General features: G+C 43.4%; 1 protein-coding gene across 1 annotated transcript in view; it reads left to right on the top strand.

The window, feature by feature from the left end:
• mcu (mitochondrial calcium uniporter) overlaps window positions 1–19,523 on the top strand; it is a 64,527-nt gene that overhangs the window by 10,495 nt on the left and 34,509 nt on the right. The window contains exon 2 of the mRNA XM_073481884.1: window positions 18,050–18,163. Coding sequence (XP_073337985.1) covers window positions 18,050–18,163 — 114 coding nt within the window. The remainder of the gene's footprint in view (window positions 1–18,049; window positions 18,164–19,523) is intronic.

Raw genomic sequence — 19,523 nt, 5'->3', positions numbered from 1 at the left:
CAGATGCAATAATCTCAAAGATTTTCATTAGTGTTAAGTCACTATCTCCAAATGAGGTAACATAATTGTGACTGCACTTATGGCCCACTGATGATGCATGAAGGTCTTGAAAAGTTGTTGCTTTTCATAGGGGGAGAGTTCAACCACTACCCCTTTGTTGTTGTTGTTCTGTTCTGAGGGTCAAGGGGACACTCGAAAACGAGAGGTAGAGGTCAAAATTGGAAATGGGATTGAGCCTCAGACTCTTGCTTTGATTGATGAAGCCTTCTGGTTATCATGTGTCCAGACATTGGTGCCCTTTAAACATGAAATAACTGGGTATCTTAGAAGGCACACAGAAACAATTTGTTGCCTTACAGTTGTTTAGAGACAACATGTGCTCTGAAAGGTCGTGACAGGAAAAGAAATGTCTGCCGCCCACAAGCAACGCAGCACACTGGAGCGAAATGGGCTTTGCTGTTCTGGTCCCTGGTTGTCCGCAAAGCTTCACTATCTCTGTTTTGTCCCTCTTCACTTTTCCAACAGCAGCATGCTATCTGCCTGAAATTAGCTGCCTGGGCCATCTGAATGAGGCTTGTGACAACCTCATTACACGACCAGAAGTCAAGAACGGGAGATTGATCAGACTCTGAGCACATCCCATCCAGCGAGTCAATGAGCCCCAGAAAGCAAGACTCTCTGTTCGGCCCGGCGCCCAGTTTGTTTGCACTGTAATTACCCAGGTTGTAGTGGTGCCATGGTAGACACAAGCACACGCAGGGGATTCACCATGGGGAAAACAAGCAAAGATGCACACCTTTGTCCAACAATGGACTCTAAGCCCTCAAGTCCCATTGTCTTAGCAATGATTAGCCAGACCAGAGAGACGAGCCCAACGGGTCACGACAAGCTCATTTGTATCCCAAGCTATAGTTTATTAGAGTGTGTTTTTTGGTGTGCATGTATAGTTTTTTGCCGCTCTGCCTCTCTAATAGATTTCCTGTTGATATGAGCCTCGTCTCCTCTGACTCTACTTAACTGCTAGTTTTAAATGAATCAGGGATCTGAGCTTTGAGCCTTGTCTCTTTTAATTAACTCCTATATCAGCACAAGTGGATCAATGACTGGAGACACACGTGGAATAAGCATGCCTGTTTCAGAAAGCCGAGCTGAGGCTGTGAGGAGGTGGGGTGGGGTCAAATATGCGGCAGGGAGGTGGTGGGGGTTAAGGCTGCCTTTTGCTGCCTCAGCGCTTTAGAGCCGCCTTCATGCCAACCAATCATTTTAATGATGTTTTATATGGTATTTCTGTGAAGACTGAGGGTTTTCACCAGATAATCCTATTAGAAGCATATTGTGAAAATGTGGCAAGGCCTGTGAAATATGGTCAAATTATCATATCACAGTTTTGACTATGAAGGGGGGCGTGTTATGTAGTACAGTGGACTGACCGTGCTGCAGCGCTTCCACTGTATATGATGGAGCGTTTACATTCACACACACTGTGAGACTTAATCTTATATGCCTTTTAGTCACAGAGCAGCTACACATCATGAGGGCAAAATAACCTCTATAGTCATCCATTTCACATATCTGCTATAATTGTTATAATATGACTGTACAGTTGGTGCATTTAATGAGTTTACTCGCTGTTGGCCACATCTAGTGCATAATGAAGCTATTCACTGGACTGTTGCAGAACAGAAAACTGACAAATGGCTTGTCAGTTCAACTCTACAATGAGTCCTAAAACCCAGAAATAAGCATTTTATGCACCTACTGTTCCCTTGACTTGATGTCAATGGACTTTTTAGATGGGTTTTGAAATGCCTTAAATGAGGTCTGTGGTTAATACAAGTGGTGAAATGAGACTACAGAAGACGTTGGGAACATTAAATGTCATCGCACCAATCACAAAGACTCATTTACCTAGTAGTCAATCTTTAGAAACTGGCTCTAGTTGCAAACTATTCTAGCTCTAACTTTCTTACTTGTAGATTAATTAATTTGGCAGCACTATGGTGCAGTGGTTAGCACCGTTGCCTCGCATCAAGAAGGTCTCAGGGCCTTCCTGTTAGTGTGGGTTTCCCCCACCATCAAAAACATGCACGTTAGGTTGATTCAAAATCATAATAGAGGATTATCTTGCTGAACAAAACTTGTGCGTATCTAATTCACCCTATTACAACACACTGTACCATAAACATGATTTTGAAGCTGTTAGTTTAAGGTGAAAAAGTTACATAATGTTGCTTTAAGATAGTTTAAAATATCAATTGAAAGACCAACCTGACAAATCCTGGTACTTTGCACTGCTTCAAATCCAATATTGTCAATGTGGCATAAATCAGTCTTGCCCATTGGTTTGCAACATTGACCACAAAACCAAAACCAAAGATACTGTATTAAAATCTTCACCTCAGATCATAATCTGTATGGAAAAAGACAAATTTATATGGCAACTTAACAACAGGCCAATCCATCATGGCCTGCTCTAAATCACTGTGCCCTGCCTTCTAAAGTGCTGTTCTGTCCTCCTGCATGTGAAAGTCAGTGAGGACTCAGAGGGGACGATGTGTGAGAGATACAATCTTGTCTCTGCTCAAAGGCACCTCCGGGAAGCAGGGCAGTAAGTAAATTGCTTATGTAAATAGCTCTGCTGCAAAATCCCTTGTTGATGAGGTCTCTGACGTGACGGTCCGACACGGAAGATTTTGAAATTCTTTTGTTTTTTGGATTAAACGAGCACTTAACTCTTGACTCACAGCAGTATCAGGGCATCGGCTTAAGAATGGGTATCCAATAATTACAGCTGCAGCGCTACAGATATGGTCGTGTTTGAATAAAACGATGGCGACTTGTGGTTTCATTAGTGGTCATTGAGACTGAGTGCGTTTGTTAATAAAAGCCGACATCCGTAATTGTTGTTCTCGGTCATTGAGTTAATGCCACGCTGTTTGTAGGAGCTCATCTTTATGGTGCAGCTGCAGCGTGGTATTAATAAGCATGACATTCGTGTCAGGCTAATGCTAATTAGCACTATCAGCATGGTTGGGGAGGACTTTTCCCTTGAGCTCTGACAGTGTTTCCAGACTGTGACTGTTACTTGAAAGGCTCTGAGGTCTTTTGGTTGCACACTTAATAGGCTGAGGCTGTGCTGCAGGTGTGCTATATATGCTAGTCCACTTCTTAGTTGTATGACAGACCTGTCAGAGAACCAGGAAATGTCAATATTTATTTATTCATGTTTGTGCACGTGCTTCGGCATACACACTCTTTCTCTCGAGTGAGATTGAGGAAGAAACTGTTGACCTCCAAAGCGCCCGTGGTTTCCTCATCCCCATTCCACACACGGAGGTCAAAAAGCAACGGACCGCAGAGTCCCACGACCTTCTGCCAGAGAAGGTTAGCGTCCACCCAGCTGCCCGCTGTCTTCTTCACACTGCTGTCGGGCATGGATGTGTGTGCGCATACCCTGCAGGCCTTGCATCAGCTTGAAGCAGGCACACACACAAGCTTCTCATAACTTCACACACATAAAACCTCCTTGTTCTCGCGGGGCTGGCTGTTGTCAGTCAGCTGTTTGTGTGAACGCTCGTTCAAAGCCTTTGATTTGTAATGAAGCTGTGAGCAAAAAGACGGGCAGCGCGGAGAGGTGGAGACACTCGACATTTCCATTCTCACTATACTGTTACTCATCTTTTGCCAGCTAGCTAGTGCTCCACCAAGCTATAAATAGGATTGAGGAGATGGTGGAGAGGAGACTTTATTGGAGGATGCATTTCCATGGAGACCGTCTTCACTGGGCCTTGGCTTTGTGATCAGAGAGACATTGTGGAGGACAGGATTCTGGGCTAGTTTAGCTAAAAGTATTTACATTCTCTGTCTAGTTGTCAGGACGGTGTTGCCATAGCCGTCTGGGGAAGCCAAATTAGAACAAACTTGTTCCTCTCTGCTGGTTGCAGATGTCTGAGTCAACTCCAAATACTGCAGCAGAAGCAGCAGCAGCAGCAGCATCCTCATTTCTGCTTGGGAAACATCACGTAATAGGCTCCGGCTAACCATTGTGTCACTCTGTCTTGCTTAATACCAAACACACACACGCAGGCACATGCACAAATAGTATGCAAAGCAAATACTGCTCCCTCCCTTCATGCATGCAAAATATCTTGTGTGGACAGACTCTCAAATGGAGATTGCTTATTTTCATAGACCCGTCTCTGATAGCACGTCTGAGGGTTTTGTATCGCGCTGGAATCCGGCACGAGGCATGTGAATGTGTCTGCCTCACTATGATTGTGCTTCACATGTCCAGCATTTGCTATATTGAATTCTTTGCATGTTTCTGCTTCAGTTGTCTCCCTCTTCTGCTAATGTGGCTAACAGAGTGTAACTGTTGTCTCTAGGGTAAGTTCTTGTAGCATTGGGCTACAAAAAAAGTGCTCCGTTTCCTCTGTGCATATGTAAAAACTCATCTGATATACATCTCTCTGATCCTGTTATTTCCGTCTCTCCTGTGGTGTTTGCCTTCTGCCGCAGGGCCCCACAACTTTCCCTGTTATACGCTGGGAGAAGACAATTATGTGCTTGTCAGAGAAAGGTTAGCGAGTTATTCCTCCACACAGCCGCTGCGTGGAGATCAAATACTTGTCATTCAGCCAGACAGTTCCCAGGTAAAAGCCTGGCTGTTATTTTTTCCCAGGGAAAACAGTTAAGCAGTGAGGAGGCAGAAGAGCTGAGCTTAGCATCAGAGCGGATCAGTGATGTACCTCCAGCTGAGCCTTCAACTCGCACTGCCAGAACCTTTACCGACCGGGGGTCCTGAGGGGAACCCTGGGGGAATCCCAACCTGGACATGAACTGGGTGGGAAGGGAAAGGGATGGAAGGAAAAAGATGGTGGTAACGGAGAGGTGAGAGTTGAAGAGGAGGTTTTTGGCAGGTAAAAGCAGCACAATTGCTTTTTTGTTTTCAGCCTCGGGCAGCGTTTCTAAAATGTTTTGTAAAACCAGGTATTTTACAACAACGTTAGGAAAACGTGAGAAATTCTCCTTGCAGAAGGCCACAAAGTGCATGTACATGTGACTAACAGAGGCTGATTCAGAGGCGAGGAGAGAAGTAAACAGGTAACTGGAGCTTTTCAAAAAGTCCTGGTGCTGCTGTTGCCTGGGTAACACTTTGCACACTGAAAATGTCCTTTATCCAACAGAGAATTGAAGGTTATCCATCTAATTGTCTCCTGCTCTCTACCTCAGATGCAAAAACTCCATCTCATCTAGCAGGATACAACACTTGCATGTACCCAGGAGAAAGCCATCCTCACGATCTGGCTACTGGGCTGCTGCACTGCCCAGCACTCTTTCCTCTTTTCCATTCAGTCGCCTCAAGAAAATGTGACGCTACAATGCACAGGCAGTTTTCTGTCTGGTTTTGAATTATTGAATAGCCGAGAGGCTTTCCTTCAAATTTATTCTTCCTCTGATGCAAAATTGAAAATAAATCATTTTGTCAAATATAGTTTGAAGAGAATTGCTGCTGCCCAATTCTTTATCTTATTTTGAAATTGTCACGGAAAACCCATAGGGAAAAATGCATAAAGCCTGATCTCTGCAGTCTGTTGCTTTATTTCCATTTGGTTCATAAGTCTTTCCGAAGCCTGTATTCAGCTGACATCTTCCTACACACCAAAATACATTTTGCATGTCTAAGGCAGTGGGAGTGTCGGAGTAGGTTAGGTTCAGCAGTTGGGTTCCTCTCACACAGCCTCGTGCAAACAGACTGGAGTTCATTGATCAGAATAATGGTTACTGTGCTTCCCAGATTCTGGTGGAGCTGCTGCTACACAGGGCAAGATGTGTGGGGGGAGGTTCAACATTGTGATACGATTGTTGTTGAAGTTTCCTGAATAATTTGTAAATATGTTGAGACATTATTTATTTTCTGTGCTGAATTATGCTGATTATTTGTTGGAATGGCCCAGGGAGCACTTTGTGATGACCATCATTAATAATAAATCGATAGTTCAAGCGGCAACGGACAACTTTTCAACCTTTTTTCCCTCCTAGATTTTCCCTGTGGTATTATTGTTGGCGCCACTATTGCAAAGACAGTGTTAGCAACATGGATACTTCTAGTAGCCTGGCTAAAGTTTAAAGCAAAAAGCAAGCATAAGAATCCCAATTTGACCTTAAAACCCAGATCTCAGTGCTATGAAAAGCAGAGTAAAACACCCTGTTGTATTAATAAGTAGGCCGGTTACTAATTGAGTAGAAGTGGTAAAGGGGAACACACCACAACGGCCAACACCGGCGCTGTCCATCAAGTGAATGCCCGTCCGTTCACTCTTGTTTCACCTCGGTTTCTATAGCACTCCCTCTCACCTTCTTTGCCTCCTCCATCAGCTGGTTCTTTTTCTTTTGCAATGTAATGTTTCCACAGTAGTTGTCCCATCTTTATCTGGGGATAGCGACCAGCAAAAACAATGCCTCTTCCTGTTTTGCTTGCACAATGGCTGACGCACTTCCTTTTTGCTGTAATTCGACCTTTAGTTTTGCGGCCATTACGCTGTGCAATCAGTATTAACTCCAGAATAAGTTAAAGCAATAATATCGTCTATTGCCAGTTTAACTAAACTTTACTTAATAGTTATTTCACTGTAAATAAACAATGAAATGCTTTAGAAACCATATGCTGGTGTTGTGATTATTGTGATAATCATGATCTGATGTCCGATAGTGTGACATGATCTGTAGGCGTGGTGTGCCCTTTGATTTGGGACGGGTGTTCACTGGAACTTTTTCAACTTCACGAATCAATTGTAGGCTGTATAAATCCCCTTTTTTTTAGGTAGAATTTATGTCTTCATTTCCAACTAGTCCTGCAATTAAAAGCCAAATCAAAGACCAATCACTGACCGATGGCCCCTGCTTCACAGTAAAAGCCTTGCAGTGGTTTGCTGATGGAAAACGTTGGATGTGAAGCAGGAGGAGCAGCACAAAGTGTCGAGTTCGCATGAATAATATCCAACATACGGGAGCTCTTAGAGCAGGGCCATAATGTTGCAGGTCAGCTGGTTACTTGCTGATGTGTGGGTGCAGCGAAGCTCAAGTGTGCTGAAACAACTCGGATACACTGTCGGTGAGAGGACAAGCCCTTCAGTCAAGAGTTGTGGGTGGAGGTGTTGGGTAATCCTATCCGTCAAAGAAAATCTTTAAAATGTAAATGTAGTTCTTAATCAGCCAATAAATATTCTGATATCTGATTTTTAAAAGGGTTACTAGATCTGGAAAGCAGTTAGCTGCAGTTAGGATGTCACCCGAGTGGCCTTGATGGTATATTTGTGACACTGCGTTTTGAATTTCACAGCCAATGCAGCCGGCTTAATGTTTTTCACAGAAAGTAGAGTCAGTGCAGCTACTTAGAAGATTAGGGCTGAGTGAAATGCAAAAAAAATCATATTGAGATTATTTTTGACGCATATTGCAACATTAGTAACAATTTTGGTTGGAAAGGTCATTTTTGTTTTTCATTATTGCTAAATAAAATCGAAAAAATATGTGATTTTTTTTTTATCTGTATCTGGGGTCTGTACAAGAAAAAGCATGTTTCCTTATGTCTGGAGAAAATGATTTGTATGCCAGGGCATCTCTGTAGTAACACAACACTTTATTTATAATGGTATTCTGCAACACATTTTACCTTTTATCCAAAAAAATTGCCGCTTCTGTAATTTGGATATTGCTCTTGGCCATATTGAGAGTTTGATAAAAATCCAATTAACTGTTCAGCGCTATTTTGTAATTCATTATAGTAGTAATAATCTGTTAAACACTGTTGTAATTGAATTTGACTGGTTATCTTTCTATGTGTTTGCATTATATGTTGCTGAAGGACAAAAATGGTAAAAAACCAAAACAAAATCACTGCCCTCTCTCATACGCCCGACCACCTGTTATGTCTCTTTTACAAAGAAATTGTCCTGAAGAGAACCGGCTAACCAGCTATCAAAGCCGCAGTGTCACCATAGTCAAATGACAGGCCCATCAAAATTTGATTGATGTGTTTGTCTAGAGTTACAGTACAGGGTGAACTCATCGTTGAAGCTGAGCTGCCGTGTCTTGAAGCCGGCCTCCAAAAAAAGTAGGGTCACTGTAGAGGAGAACAAGGATCTGTGCTCATGGTTGTGTAGCCTGAGGGACCCTAATATCCCACTGATAATCAGAATAATAGTCCAATCAGAATAAAAATGCCTCATGTAATCACCTCAATGGTAAATAGACTTCTACTGACTACCCAAACCTTTACAACACTTGTCACATTGAGCCATTCACACAATGATGTCACAGGCTGCCACGAAAAGAGTATTGTGTTGCAAAGATACACACTGAATACCTGACCCGTCCCAGTCTAAAGCGTCCGTGCTAGTGATGTTACCAACACTTCCCTGGTTCTCCAAACTCCCGGTCTGGACTGCTAACTGCACCGCTAACGGAGCTAACTAACTAGCACAGCTACAGTTAGCAACAGTTACTCAAGTTTTATGCTGCCCTGTATTTGTTTTGAATTGGAAACATGATCAGCTCTTATATATTGCACCTTTAAGGATTGTTGAAGTGTTGTAAAGATGAACGAAGCTGGAATCCACCGAACCAGAAACACAAATATTACCCCCATGACACGGTGCAGAGCGAATGACTGTCACAGAAAAGTGTGGGGCAATTTAAATGCGCATTTTATTGGATCACTTTATTTAGCGTCCATGTAAACAGTGAAGTTGGAATCTCTAATCTGAATGATTGCAGTCGGATCGAAGAAATATTGTCCATGTACGCGCAGCTAGTGTTATCCGGTGTGTTCGTACAGCAGCTGACTCATTTAAACAGCTACTTGAAACGACCCTCGTACCTTTTTCTGCTGGCTGTGTACAATTTCTGCCACTTAGTTTGGAAACCCGCCAATACCATATTTTCCTTAATATATACAACATTTGGCTGTGTTAGTCCATTTTAGTCCTAATTGTGTAAACAGTGAGTGTCGGTATTGACTGTAACATTTTAAAGATTGAAAATGTGCCCTTTTCAGTAGCGATATCATGATTTAATGTGGCTGTTCATATAGCCCAGTGTTGTGCTGGTAGGTGGTTCTTGCTATTTGTGGCTTTCACAGTTGCTAAGAATGAGTGCACTGTTATGATCACACACACACACACACACACACACACACACACACACACACACACACACACACACACACACACACACACACACACACACACACGTACATAGACCAGCACAGACACACACTCAGACAGAATTTTCTCTTGCTCAGTCCCTCCTCTCCTCTCTGACGCTGATGATGTTCACTCCGGCTCCCTCTCTTTCTCTCTCTCTGTCATGTGTATGTGCTTCCTCCCCCTCACACCCACGCTTCCACTGTCTGTGCCGCTGATCACCAGTGTTATCGCCAAGGTTTGGAAGGGATGTGTCTTTTGTATGAGAGAAAGCACACAGCATTTTTAGTTTCCCCTCCGTCCTTTGGCTGTACCCTTGTCACCGCAGTCTGCTTCCAAATCCCTTTTGTCCTCTGTATTCAGTTCATTCTTGTCCTGCAGGATCTTAAGTCCTCCCTTTTAAAGAGCTAGTTGGACCAGCGAGGTCTTTAAAAGTGTGATAAAGTAAGCAATGTTTGTTCTGACATTTCCAGGCCATTCCAACAGCACCAGCACTGTTATGGTGTTGCTCTCTCTGCCCGTCTGAGCTTTATTTGTGCAACACCTGGGGCAATAAATCAAAAAAATATTTTTATAGTAGATGTAGGGCTTTATTCGAGCATGTATCAGCCTTCTTACCGCCTTCAAAGCCCTCCCATCCTGTGCTATAGTCTCCCCCTCTGCTTTCCTTTCTTTGTCTGTTCCCTGGCTCTTATAGTCCCTGAGACACCTGGGGATGAAGCTGCTTTGTTGCCGTATTTCATTATGAATGAAGGCAGTTTTCAGCCCGCCCATTCATCTCTGCTGCAGCAGGAGACGCTAAGCTGTCAACCCAGCTCTATGCACACTCCGCCTTCATGACCCCGTTTTGCGTATATGTGTGCGTATCCCGCATGAACAAGTGGGGAAACAGGCAGAAGGTCTAGTACGTGTGAGTGTCTGTGTTTTCGCAGGTGATAAATGGTGAAGGCAGACACTGACCATGCAGCCCTCTCCCCTCCTGTCTGCGTGTAGCCCTGCAGCACGGCTCAGGTTGTTTCCTCGCCCAGTCCTGCAGAGAAGCAACCACACACGAGCATCCACACACAAACGTCCTTCAGAGAAGAGGTCGACATGCGTGTTCACTGGGATTCTGATCGAGTCTATAATGTGGTTACTTTGAGTCCTTCACATCCCCTCGGCTTACCTGGACAGCTTGTTTCATCCATCCTTGATCTCCTGTCTTTATGTGTCTGCCCATTAGGAACATCCAGGGAAGCCCTCGTAAACTGGATCAATTCTCCTTAACCATGAAAGACTTTCATTGGACAGCGGTCACTCGGCAACCCCTCCACTCCTCTTTACCCCGCACGTGCAGGCACTGGGTATCAGGGTGTGCTTAATGTGTTGGCAATTTCATTTAACTCTCCTTCCCTCGCTCCTATCTCACTCTCTTCATCTCTCCTCTCGGTGCCCAGTGATTGCCTGCAGCCTCCCCACTTTCCCCTTCTCCAACACCACCACCACCACCCCCCCATCTCCCTCGGGCGGACTGCCTTTCTCCGACGAGTGAGGGAGATGCGGAGAGGGTGAATGAGCAAGGCGGGAAGAACTGAGAGGGCAAGATAAGGAAATGGGGAGAGATTCTTGGATCAGAGCGTGAATCACTGAAAATGTACAATAAATGTTGGCCACACTGGTGCGGAGTCATTGAGAAGTTGTAGTTCTGCCTGACGACAACAGGACTTCAGAGAGACAACAGCGTCTGCATCATTCTCTCAACATGCAACATTAAATAGCTGTGTGCTTTTGAACACATATGAACAAGAGGACATGATGTAGGAAGAATGGTTGTTGTGCATCTGTGGCTCTTTTCTCTATAGGATGTCTCCCATCTACCATCTGCTGTACTGGTTTACTAACTCGCTTAACTGGCAACAAATGGGCTCCCCATTCATTTGTCTCTCATTAATTAGCTCTCAGCAGCTTGCCCATCCGCTGAGCTGATGTGATCAGCCGTGTGACACACATACACACACACACACACTCGTGATGTTCTGACACCTGTCTGACCCCTCGTCGTGTTATTTCTGTAACCGAGAAGCTTGTTAAAGTGCTGCTGAAGAACCAGTGTCTATGACTATGACTTAAGCACAAGACCAGGTTTAAGTATCATTTTTAGGTGTTAGGTAATGAGGATAGTTATTTTGCTTTTATAAAAAGTTCTCCGTCTAGATTCACTGAAGTGCTGTGATGTGTTGACTTAATTTAAGGTGTTATATTTAGACTTGGATCGTTTGGTTATTCGTAAAGCAGGTGCTTGATATTCCCACTCCCTCCCCTCTCTCGTGTTTTAAAGGTCCCTTATAATGCTCATTGTCACGTTCATACTTTTATTTGGGGTGTCTAATAGAGACATTATTACATGCTGCAGTGTTTGAAAAACACATTATTTTTCTCAAACTGTCCTAATCCCTATTCACCTTCTGTCTGAGCTCTCCATTTCAGTGCCTGTCTCTTTAAGACCCTCCCCCCCTGCTCTGATTGGTCAGCTCTCACAGGCCTCTGCAAGCACTGGTCACTGTGTCTCCACATCAGCTCCACTGTTTCGTATGCAACTACCACCATGCTGGGGGCGTGGCAGAGGGCGGTGACTGTATTGTTGTGACATCACAACGTTGCAGAAGTCCTGACGGCTCGTTTAAAAGTACAGTGTCTGAATACAGGCTTTGTATTTAGTTTTGATACGTTCACAGTATTTCTTCAGCACCCAGACCTGCTTTGCAACAAAAAAAAGACATGTAAATCTCACTTTCTACAGTGAGGGACCTTTCAGAATTGATTTGTGCCTTAATTTGGAGGAGTGTTACCCTGCGGTGACTCAATCAGTGGAGTCATCAAGGGTGTACAGCACATTACCTACTGTGTCGGGCATTATTTTCAAAATTAAATAGTTGAGGCTAATGGGCTCTTAGGTAGAGGATGCTGAAAACACACAGTCTGATGGCGCCTCTCCAGAGCACCCCCACAGGCCTATTCCATTGCGCCATTTTATGCGGCGGCTTTGCATCTGTGACATCTAAGATTAACCATTAGCCAATCTGAGCTGTGAGATATGTTGCATAAGGGGACATTTGAGTCTTCTGGCTGCTTGCTGATGAGTCGTTTCCAGTAATTAAAGCAGCTGAGGATCACGTCAGTTCGAGCACGGGGGGAATGTGCAGAGGTGACGAAATGCTGGAGTCTGGCCCTGGCTCCGGGCTCATGTAAACACTCCAGTACTTTGTTGCCCCGGATCAGACGACACTCAGGTGTCAAACGCAGCAGACTGACAACATGTGAAGCACGACTGATAAAGAGTTGGTGTGACTGGAGCTACCCGAGAGGCCGACGAGCCCTGCAGAGTTTAGGCCTGACGTGTCTGTGATCGGTGGAGATTGGTCCCCGAGCAGAAGCAAGCTCATAACACACCGTGCCATAAGTCAATCAGTAAATCAATACGTTTCAGCCTGGGGTTGCTTATTTTCTCACTGTGACGAGGAGTATGAAGCACGTCTCTGTCTGTCTGGGTCCTGAAAGTGTCACACGTGATGTGGATGAGCTTTCGATACATCAGACATCTAGAATGAGAAGGATGCCACGAGTCTATGTTCTTGAAGTGTGTCACCTGCATCTGAATGCATGAATTTTACCTAGCTGTGTCCTCAACATGCCTTTCTCTTGAGCTAGTGCAGGGCAGTACGACTGATGATGATAATATCGGTGTTTACACAGTTTTCGCGCCATATATCAGCAGAGCAGGGCTGCAACTAACGATTATTTTCATTATTATTAATCTGCTGATTATTTCCACGATTGATGAAACGAACGCTGAAATGTTTCGTCCATAAAATGTAAAAATGAAATGAAATGAAAAATGCTCATCACAATTTCAGATGTGATGTCTTCCAATTGCGTCTTTTGTCTAAGCAACCAAAAGATTGTGAAGAAAGACTAAAGAAAAGCAGAAAATCCTGTATTTAAGAGGCTGAAACCAGCAAATGTTGGACATTTATGCTTTTCTTTCTATTGAATCTATTAATCAAGTGTTTGTTGCAGATCTAGAATAGTTCAACCAGAACGACCAGAAGCTTGAAACTACATTAATGCATACAGTGCGTCTGTATGCTTTAAATATCTCCAGATATCCCAGTTGTGGTATCCTCAAAGCACCATACTGTCTTTAGGCTCTTAAAAGACAAACTACATTTCTAAAACTTGTGGTACACATCTTCGTCGACATGCTATCTTAGTTCCAGGTCTGTGAATCTTCACCCTCATCTCAGATTTTTACATCGATTTCCATTCAAATTGGTTGACACTTTACTTAAAAATATCAAGCTAATGTGTGATCAAAACAATAGTTGCGGTGGCTGGTTTATTGCTCAGCACTCACTACTCAAGGTATTGAAAAACTACACATCTGACTGAAAATATGATGTTCTCTTCTGCTGGCTGGGTGATGATGTGGGATGTTTTCCTTTTTGTTGTGTTCGAGTTGCTGACTGGTAAGCAAAAAAATAGGTCTCCTCACTGTTTGTTGCTTATTGCGTTTTATCCTCTAAGAAAGGGCACAGTCAGTCAAGGCTTAACCAGCTGGCGTTGTTAGTGTCAAGAGAATAAAGAGGTGTGTTTTGAGTGTGTATGCGTTCTGTATGATCCTACCCGGTGGGTTGAAGTTGGTATCTGGAGAGAGCAGCTGTTGTCCTCTGTGGCAATCTAATCAACAGAAATAGACGGGACCTCCCCTCCCCTGGTGGTGCAGAGAGGCCGCAGCGACTTCGTTCATCTTTCTATTTTCAGACGAACAATTTGTCGCATATCAAATGACATTTACGCCTGTGGGAATTTATCATTAGCATATAAAGAACAAATTTCAACTTTCAGCTTTGGCTTTGAATCAATATTGTATTTTGTAACCTTTAACATAGTGGCTTAAATTTATGTCCTGCTGTACATGAATGTATGTGTGCGTTGGAAGGGTCAGTGAAAGGTAGATCTTACCCAATCAAATAGCCCCAATAATATGAAACTGCTAGCGAAGTAGATGATGACTGGTTGCTCGATGTCAGTGGTTTTGAGGCAAGTCCAGGTGTGCTGAGGGATTTTGTTACAATCAGCTGTTATTATTGCATCATACAGCTATGCAACAGGTAATGAATGTGTTCTAACTCACTATATCAGTCCTTTGTACAAATTTATATCCTAATACTGAGGAAAAATTCCATACCCTAAAAAATCCTTTCAAAACCTTTCAGGGACCCAAAAATAAACAAGCACAGAGTGATTAGATAACATGTTACAGAGGTTATTGTGCATGGATTTGATTACAGGGGTGCCTTGAGATTTTGGCTTGCCCTTTGTTTGAAAACCACATGGATACAACATGTCGGGTGCTTTTGGCAAATGGGACAAAAGTTCAAATCTGAAATTATTTTTAGTATATTAGTGAATATCATTAAAGTTAAAGTTGTTGAATAACTTTAAAGCTACTACAAGGTACTTTAATATTTGTTGATTTTGGAGGCCCCTGTGGACAGAAGTGGTTGCGTTTCCATCGTCAAAACCACAAAATATCATGCTTCTTTTTAACTGGCTAACGTACTACTCACTGTGACTTCACCTGGCAAAATATAAACACAGGCTCTTCCAGTCTGCACGCTGTCCCGGTGGCAAACTAATAGAAGTAGTAAATTTTTCTCTCCGATGGTCTTGTTTGCTTATGGAGGTCATATAGAGGCATCGGCATTAAATTAACACTATTTCATAACCAGTTCAAAACTCCTTGTGGTAGCTTTAAAATAATTCTTCATTTGGTAACACACAGATTAATCAAGTTGATAAATTAGATTGAAGACCTGAATACTCCTTGTTTCATCCTCCTCTATAGTCACCGCGAAAAACACAAACAAAATGGGGAAAGGCCCTCTCTAGAGGAACCAGTGTCTATTTTGTCCGTTCGGGGCTACTGTAGAAACATAGCGGTGCAACATTGCAGACTCTGTGGAAGGGGACCTGCTCTCTCTGTATATCACAAGGCTCAATCTAAAGTGGCGTTTCAGGTGATTATACACTAATGAACACATAACTTTGTGTATCATATTCCATTTCTGCCAATAGATCCCCCTAAATCCTGCACACTGGAGCTGTTTAAGTAGCTTTTTTAAAGTTGGTTCAACAGTTCTCTTTATTTATGTTGTGTTGTTTATTTTTGTTCGCCTCAGGCTCCCAGTTATTGCACAATAAGTAAAACGTGTAGTGCTTTTTGAACGGGAGCTTATTGACCCAAACAGACACATTATTCTGTAATTGTAGTTGCTGCTGCTTGAATTCACTGCCAGCATGAAAATGAGTCAGTTTTGTTGCCTTGGCAGAGGCCTAGCTTCTGTAAATATCCAACACCACAGCATCAAACAAATGCCGCTTCTGCCCCACAGTAACAAACCTGAGGAGGACTCTCTTGCCAGGCCCCTCCCTTGAGTTGTATGCCTGACTTGTCATAGATAAGAAAGGGGCAATAATCCTGCGGCAAAATGCTATCTTACTACCAAGGTCCATTGGCCATCTTAATGTTGAGGACGGTGTGTTTGAAATTCTTAAAAAGCTTTAGTTTGTGTTGAAAAGTGAGAGCCGAAGAAATAGAAATGGCATCGATGCTTCCCATCACAGAACCTCTCCAGGGTGGCCAGTGTTTGAGCTGGACTGGTCCTGAACCTTTGCAGGTCTGCATGCTGAGAAGTGAAAACATTAAATAAAATCATACTTTAGTCGTCTTTGGAATGTTTTTATCTGAGAGAAGGCCTAATTTACCAAAGTGTTTCTGGTTAAAAAAAACTTATATTCATGATGTTAACACTGACAAGACCTCAAATCGGCTAAATACCAGCTCTGTCCTTGCTTGTCAAATGTAATTTACTGGGACTGAAAGTCGTTAAAAGGGAAGGTAATTGCGTGTGTAATAACACGTAGAGGGAGAAGGTATCACACAGACATCCATTCATAGACTGCAGCTCTGATAGCGGAAAGGACACAGCAGATACGTCATTAGAGAATTACTGCTGTACCCAAGCTTCTCGTGCCAGCCTTCTTATTAGAGGCCGTTAAACTGATTACTATTGATTAATTAATGTATAGCTTTCATTTACTGGCAGCGTGGTGGCTTAATGGTTAGCTCTGTCATGTCACAGCTGGGGGTCCAGCAGCCACACGGGTCTGTGTGGAGTCTGCATGTTAACCTCCGTGTCTGTGTGGTCCTCCTGTCGCAGTCCAGAAACAGGCAGGACTGTTGAATTGGCCACTCTGAATTGGTCATAGCTGTGAATACAAGTGTCAATGTGAGTGCTCTTTCCTGGGTGTACAATGCCTCTCAGCCAATGCATGCTGGGAAAGGCTCCGGCCTCCTGTAGCACAGGGCTCCAGCCCCATCAAATTAATTAAATTGACTCAAATTGCCCATTGTCAGCCCTTTCCTTAACATCGTACATGTGATCAGTGTTACTGAAAACATGATTAAACATTTAGAGTTTCAGCGTTTTGACACTTGTGAAAGGAGATTTTCTATAGTCAATATAAATACACGTAATGCAGGATTTTTGAAAGAACTTAATCAATACAAAGCTCAAACACGGTCAGACAAACTGAGTGGTTAAAAGCACTCCTTGCCAAAACATTTTTAAAAGCGGGTGCAGAAATTAAATATTTGTTTTGTTTCGTTGTTGGCACCTGCAGTCTTCCACACATTTCCAAACTGTGTTTTCGCACATTTTACTTGGGATCGGAGTAAATCCTGTTCAAACGGTTTTGTTTTTTACAGCCTTACTTAATGCACTGGTGATGGTGGACGGTTATGAAGATGTAATCTTAATGCCTGACCTTTCTGTTTGTTAATCTTTGCCGAAGAATGCCGAGAGCAGGTTTCTGGAGTGTCAAAGCACAGACTGAGCAGCTTGTGTTTGTCCCCACAGAGGCTGAACTAAACAAATCCACATACATGAGTCTAATATGGGAAGTTAATGGGGTGCACTCGATGTTGCTCAGTGTGTACAGTCAAGGTGCTCTCAGTGTTTATAATTGAAGAGTGTTTTATCTCTGTCTTACCTCTCCTCAGTGCTGGCAGGCAGGGAACATTGAGGTGTGCACACTAACTTGAAGGTGAAAGTATTTTAGTCATCGCCAGCTGCCGTGACCCTCTACCATACACCTGCCTACACACACACACCTACACTCTCACACACACAGTTGAAAATATCTCTCTTTACCCAAACAAGCTCACATCCAGAAACATCAAAGCAGCCATATTTTATTTTGTGCGTATCCTCTGGTATGATATCAGTCAGCCTGTAAACAGCCTAATTCAGATAGTGAATAAAAGACGTGCTGCTAATCTTGGTTTAGGTGTGGAGCAGCTGCAGGCTGGTCAGCTCTTTCACCTCTGATTGACAGTCGCAGGCAGCAGAGGCAGCCTCACACACACACACACACACACACACACACACACACACACACACACACACACACACACACACACACACACAGGAAGATTCACATGATACTTCCCCCCCCTCTGTCAACTCACGCAACCCCGACCACATGGTTTGCTGGAATTGCAGCAAAAAGGAAATTGCCCCGGCCTGTGACGGGAATAGAAAATAAAACACAACAACCACTTTCACGCCTCATTATTTTAAGCCTCTTTTTAGCTCCTGATGTCGGCTGTTTGGAAAATAGGGGGTTTGATATTTTCCGTTTGTGTTGTGATTCTTCCCAAAAACGCTCTGTTTCCACTTTGAGCTAGTGATGATGCACCCCAGCTTGACACTTGTGTCTGTCTGTGTCTCTTTCTGCAGCAGGAGGTACTGCCTTCTCCTTTCGCCCGCCAGACTGTCAGGAGAGCACATGGCCTACGGTCAGCAGCCCACTCCACACTCTTCACCCAGCCTCCCACTGCCCTGCCTCCACAGGTTAGTGAGTGTATGCGTGCGAAAATAACAGACTGCCTCATTTTTGGACGTGAATAATTTCCGTGCTGCTTGGCCTCCGGAGCAAATCCATAGTTATTAGGTCAGTTGTGTGTGTGGCTCATTGATGTGGAGCAGCAGCAGCAGCGTCAGCACTTTCTGACGCCTTCATCACCCTGTAGCAGTTCTTAAAGTCATTCGGAAAGGTCAGTTTTAATATTGTCGAGGCCAAGATTTCAGATTGCTTTACATATCTGATCCATATCGGCAGCTTGTATAGTGGCAGTGAATCTTACCTGCGGCGTTCCGCACTAAGAAGCTGCCAGGCACCCGAAGAATTTCAGGAGCGTTATTCTTGTTTGAGTGCTGAAAGAAACCCAACATTAAATACAAACTTTTTTCTAGATTTAAATTGATAATGTCTATTAAAATTCCTGTCACACAAATCCTGATAATCCTTCACCACATGTCCCTGTTTTGACTAAGCAATCTGTTGTTTCTCCTATTAATTTCCGTTTACCTGCGATTAGCATGCAAGTTCTGTTTAGCCTAGAATCCTTTGAAGGTTGATGAGGTCACCGGGCGGCAGCGCCTCGATAAAGCCATTAAAAGGAGCAATCTATTCAAATGTATTCAAAAATCCCAATGTTCAAAGCAACCGCTCCACCGGGGTGTCGTTGCCTTGATTCAGTGTTGTTGACATGGAGCAGCGTTTGCTGCTACATGAAGCCCATCAAACCTCGATACGGCCTGCAAATCAACACGCTGACAATTACGTATGAGGATTATAAACGGCAGCAAGTTTTGCAATTGCATGTGTAACAGCGGAGAACAAGCTGTTTCTGTTTGATGTGAAAGCAAACTTATCACAAGTGTCCCACCAACACTGCTGTTAATAGAAGGCAAAAATTACTGCAAGTAATGAGTCATGCCTCACAGGGGGAGTTTATTCTTCCTTTTTTAAATCAGTACAGTTAAATTAGAGCTACATAAGTTATCACAATAGACTTAATTGACTTGCAGATGTTTTATAGTCTCTCCACTGGCTGCTGCTCACACGGCTTTCAGATGGAAGTTTGTTATCTGACAGAATAGCGTAATGAATGGGTCTGTGTGATTGTGTTCATGTCTCTCGCTGGGCACAGTAGCGTGACATCAATGCCAAATTAAATCTTTCCTCAGTTATAGATTTGATTGATTATTGCCATCTGTGTTGGGATCACATCGCTGTGCAATCCGGTTTGATTTGTCTGTTTTCCTGCAGGGTTGTGTTGCAGTAATAGAGTTGCAACAAATTGCTGAAAGTACATTTTTGTCTGTTAGTGTCAGTGTAGTTTGATGGTGTGGTACATAACTGGAATCT

The sequence above is a fragment of the Pagrus major genome, chromosome 15 (assembly GCF_040436345.1).
Source record: "Pagrus major chromosome 15, Pma_NU_1.0".
Classification (NCBI taxonomy): Eukaryota; Metazoa; Chordata; class Actinopteri; order Spariformes; family Sparidae; genus Pagrus; species Pagrus major.
The sequence above is the reverse complement of the archived record's forward strand: the minus strand, read 5'-3'. Positions and strand labels throughout refer to the sequence as shown.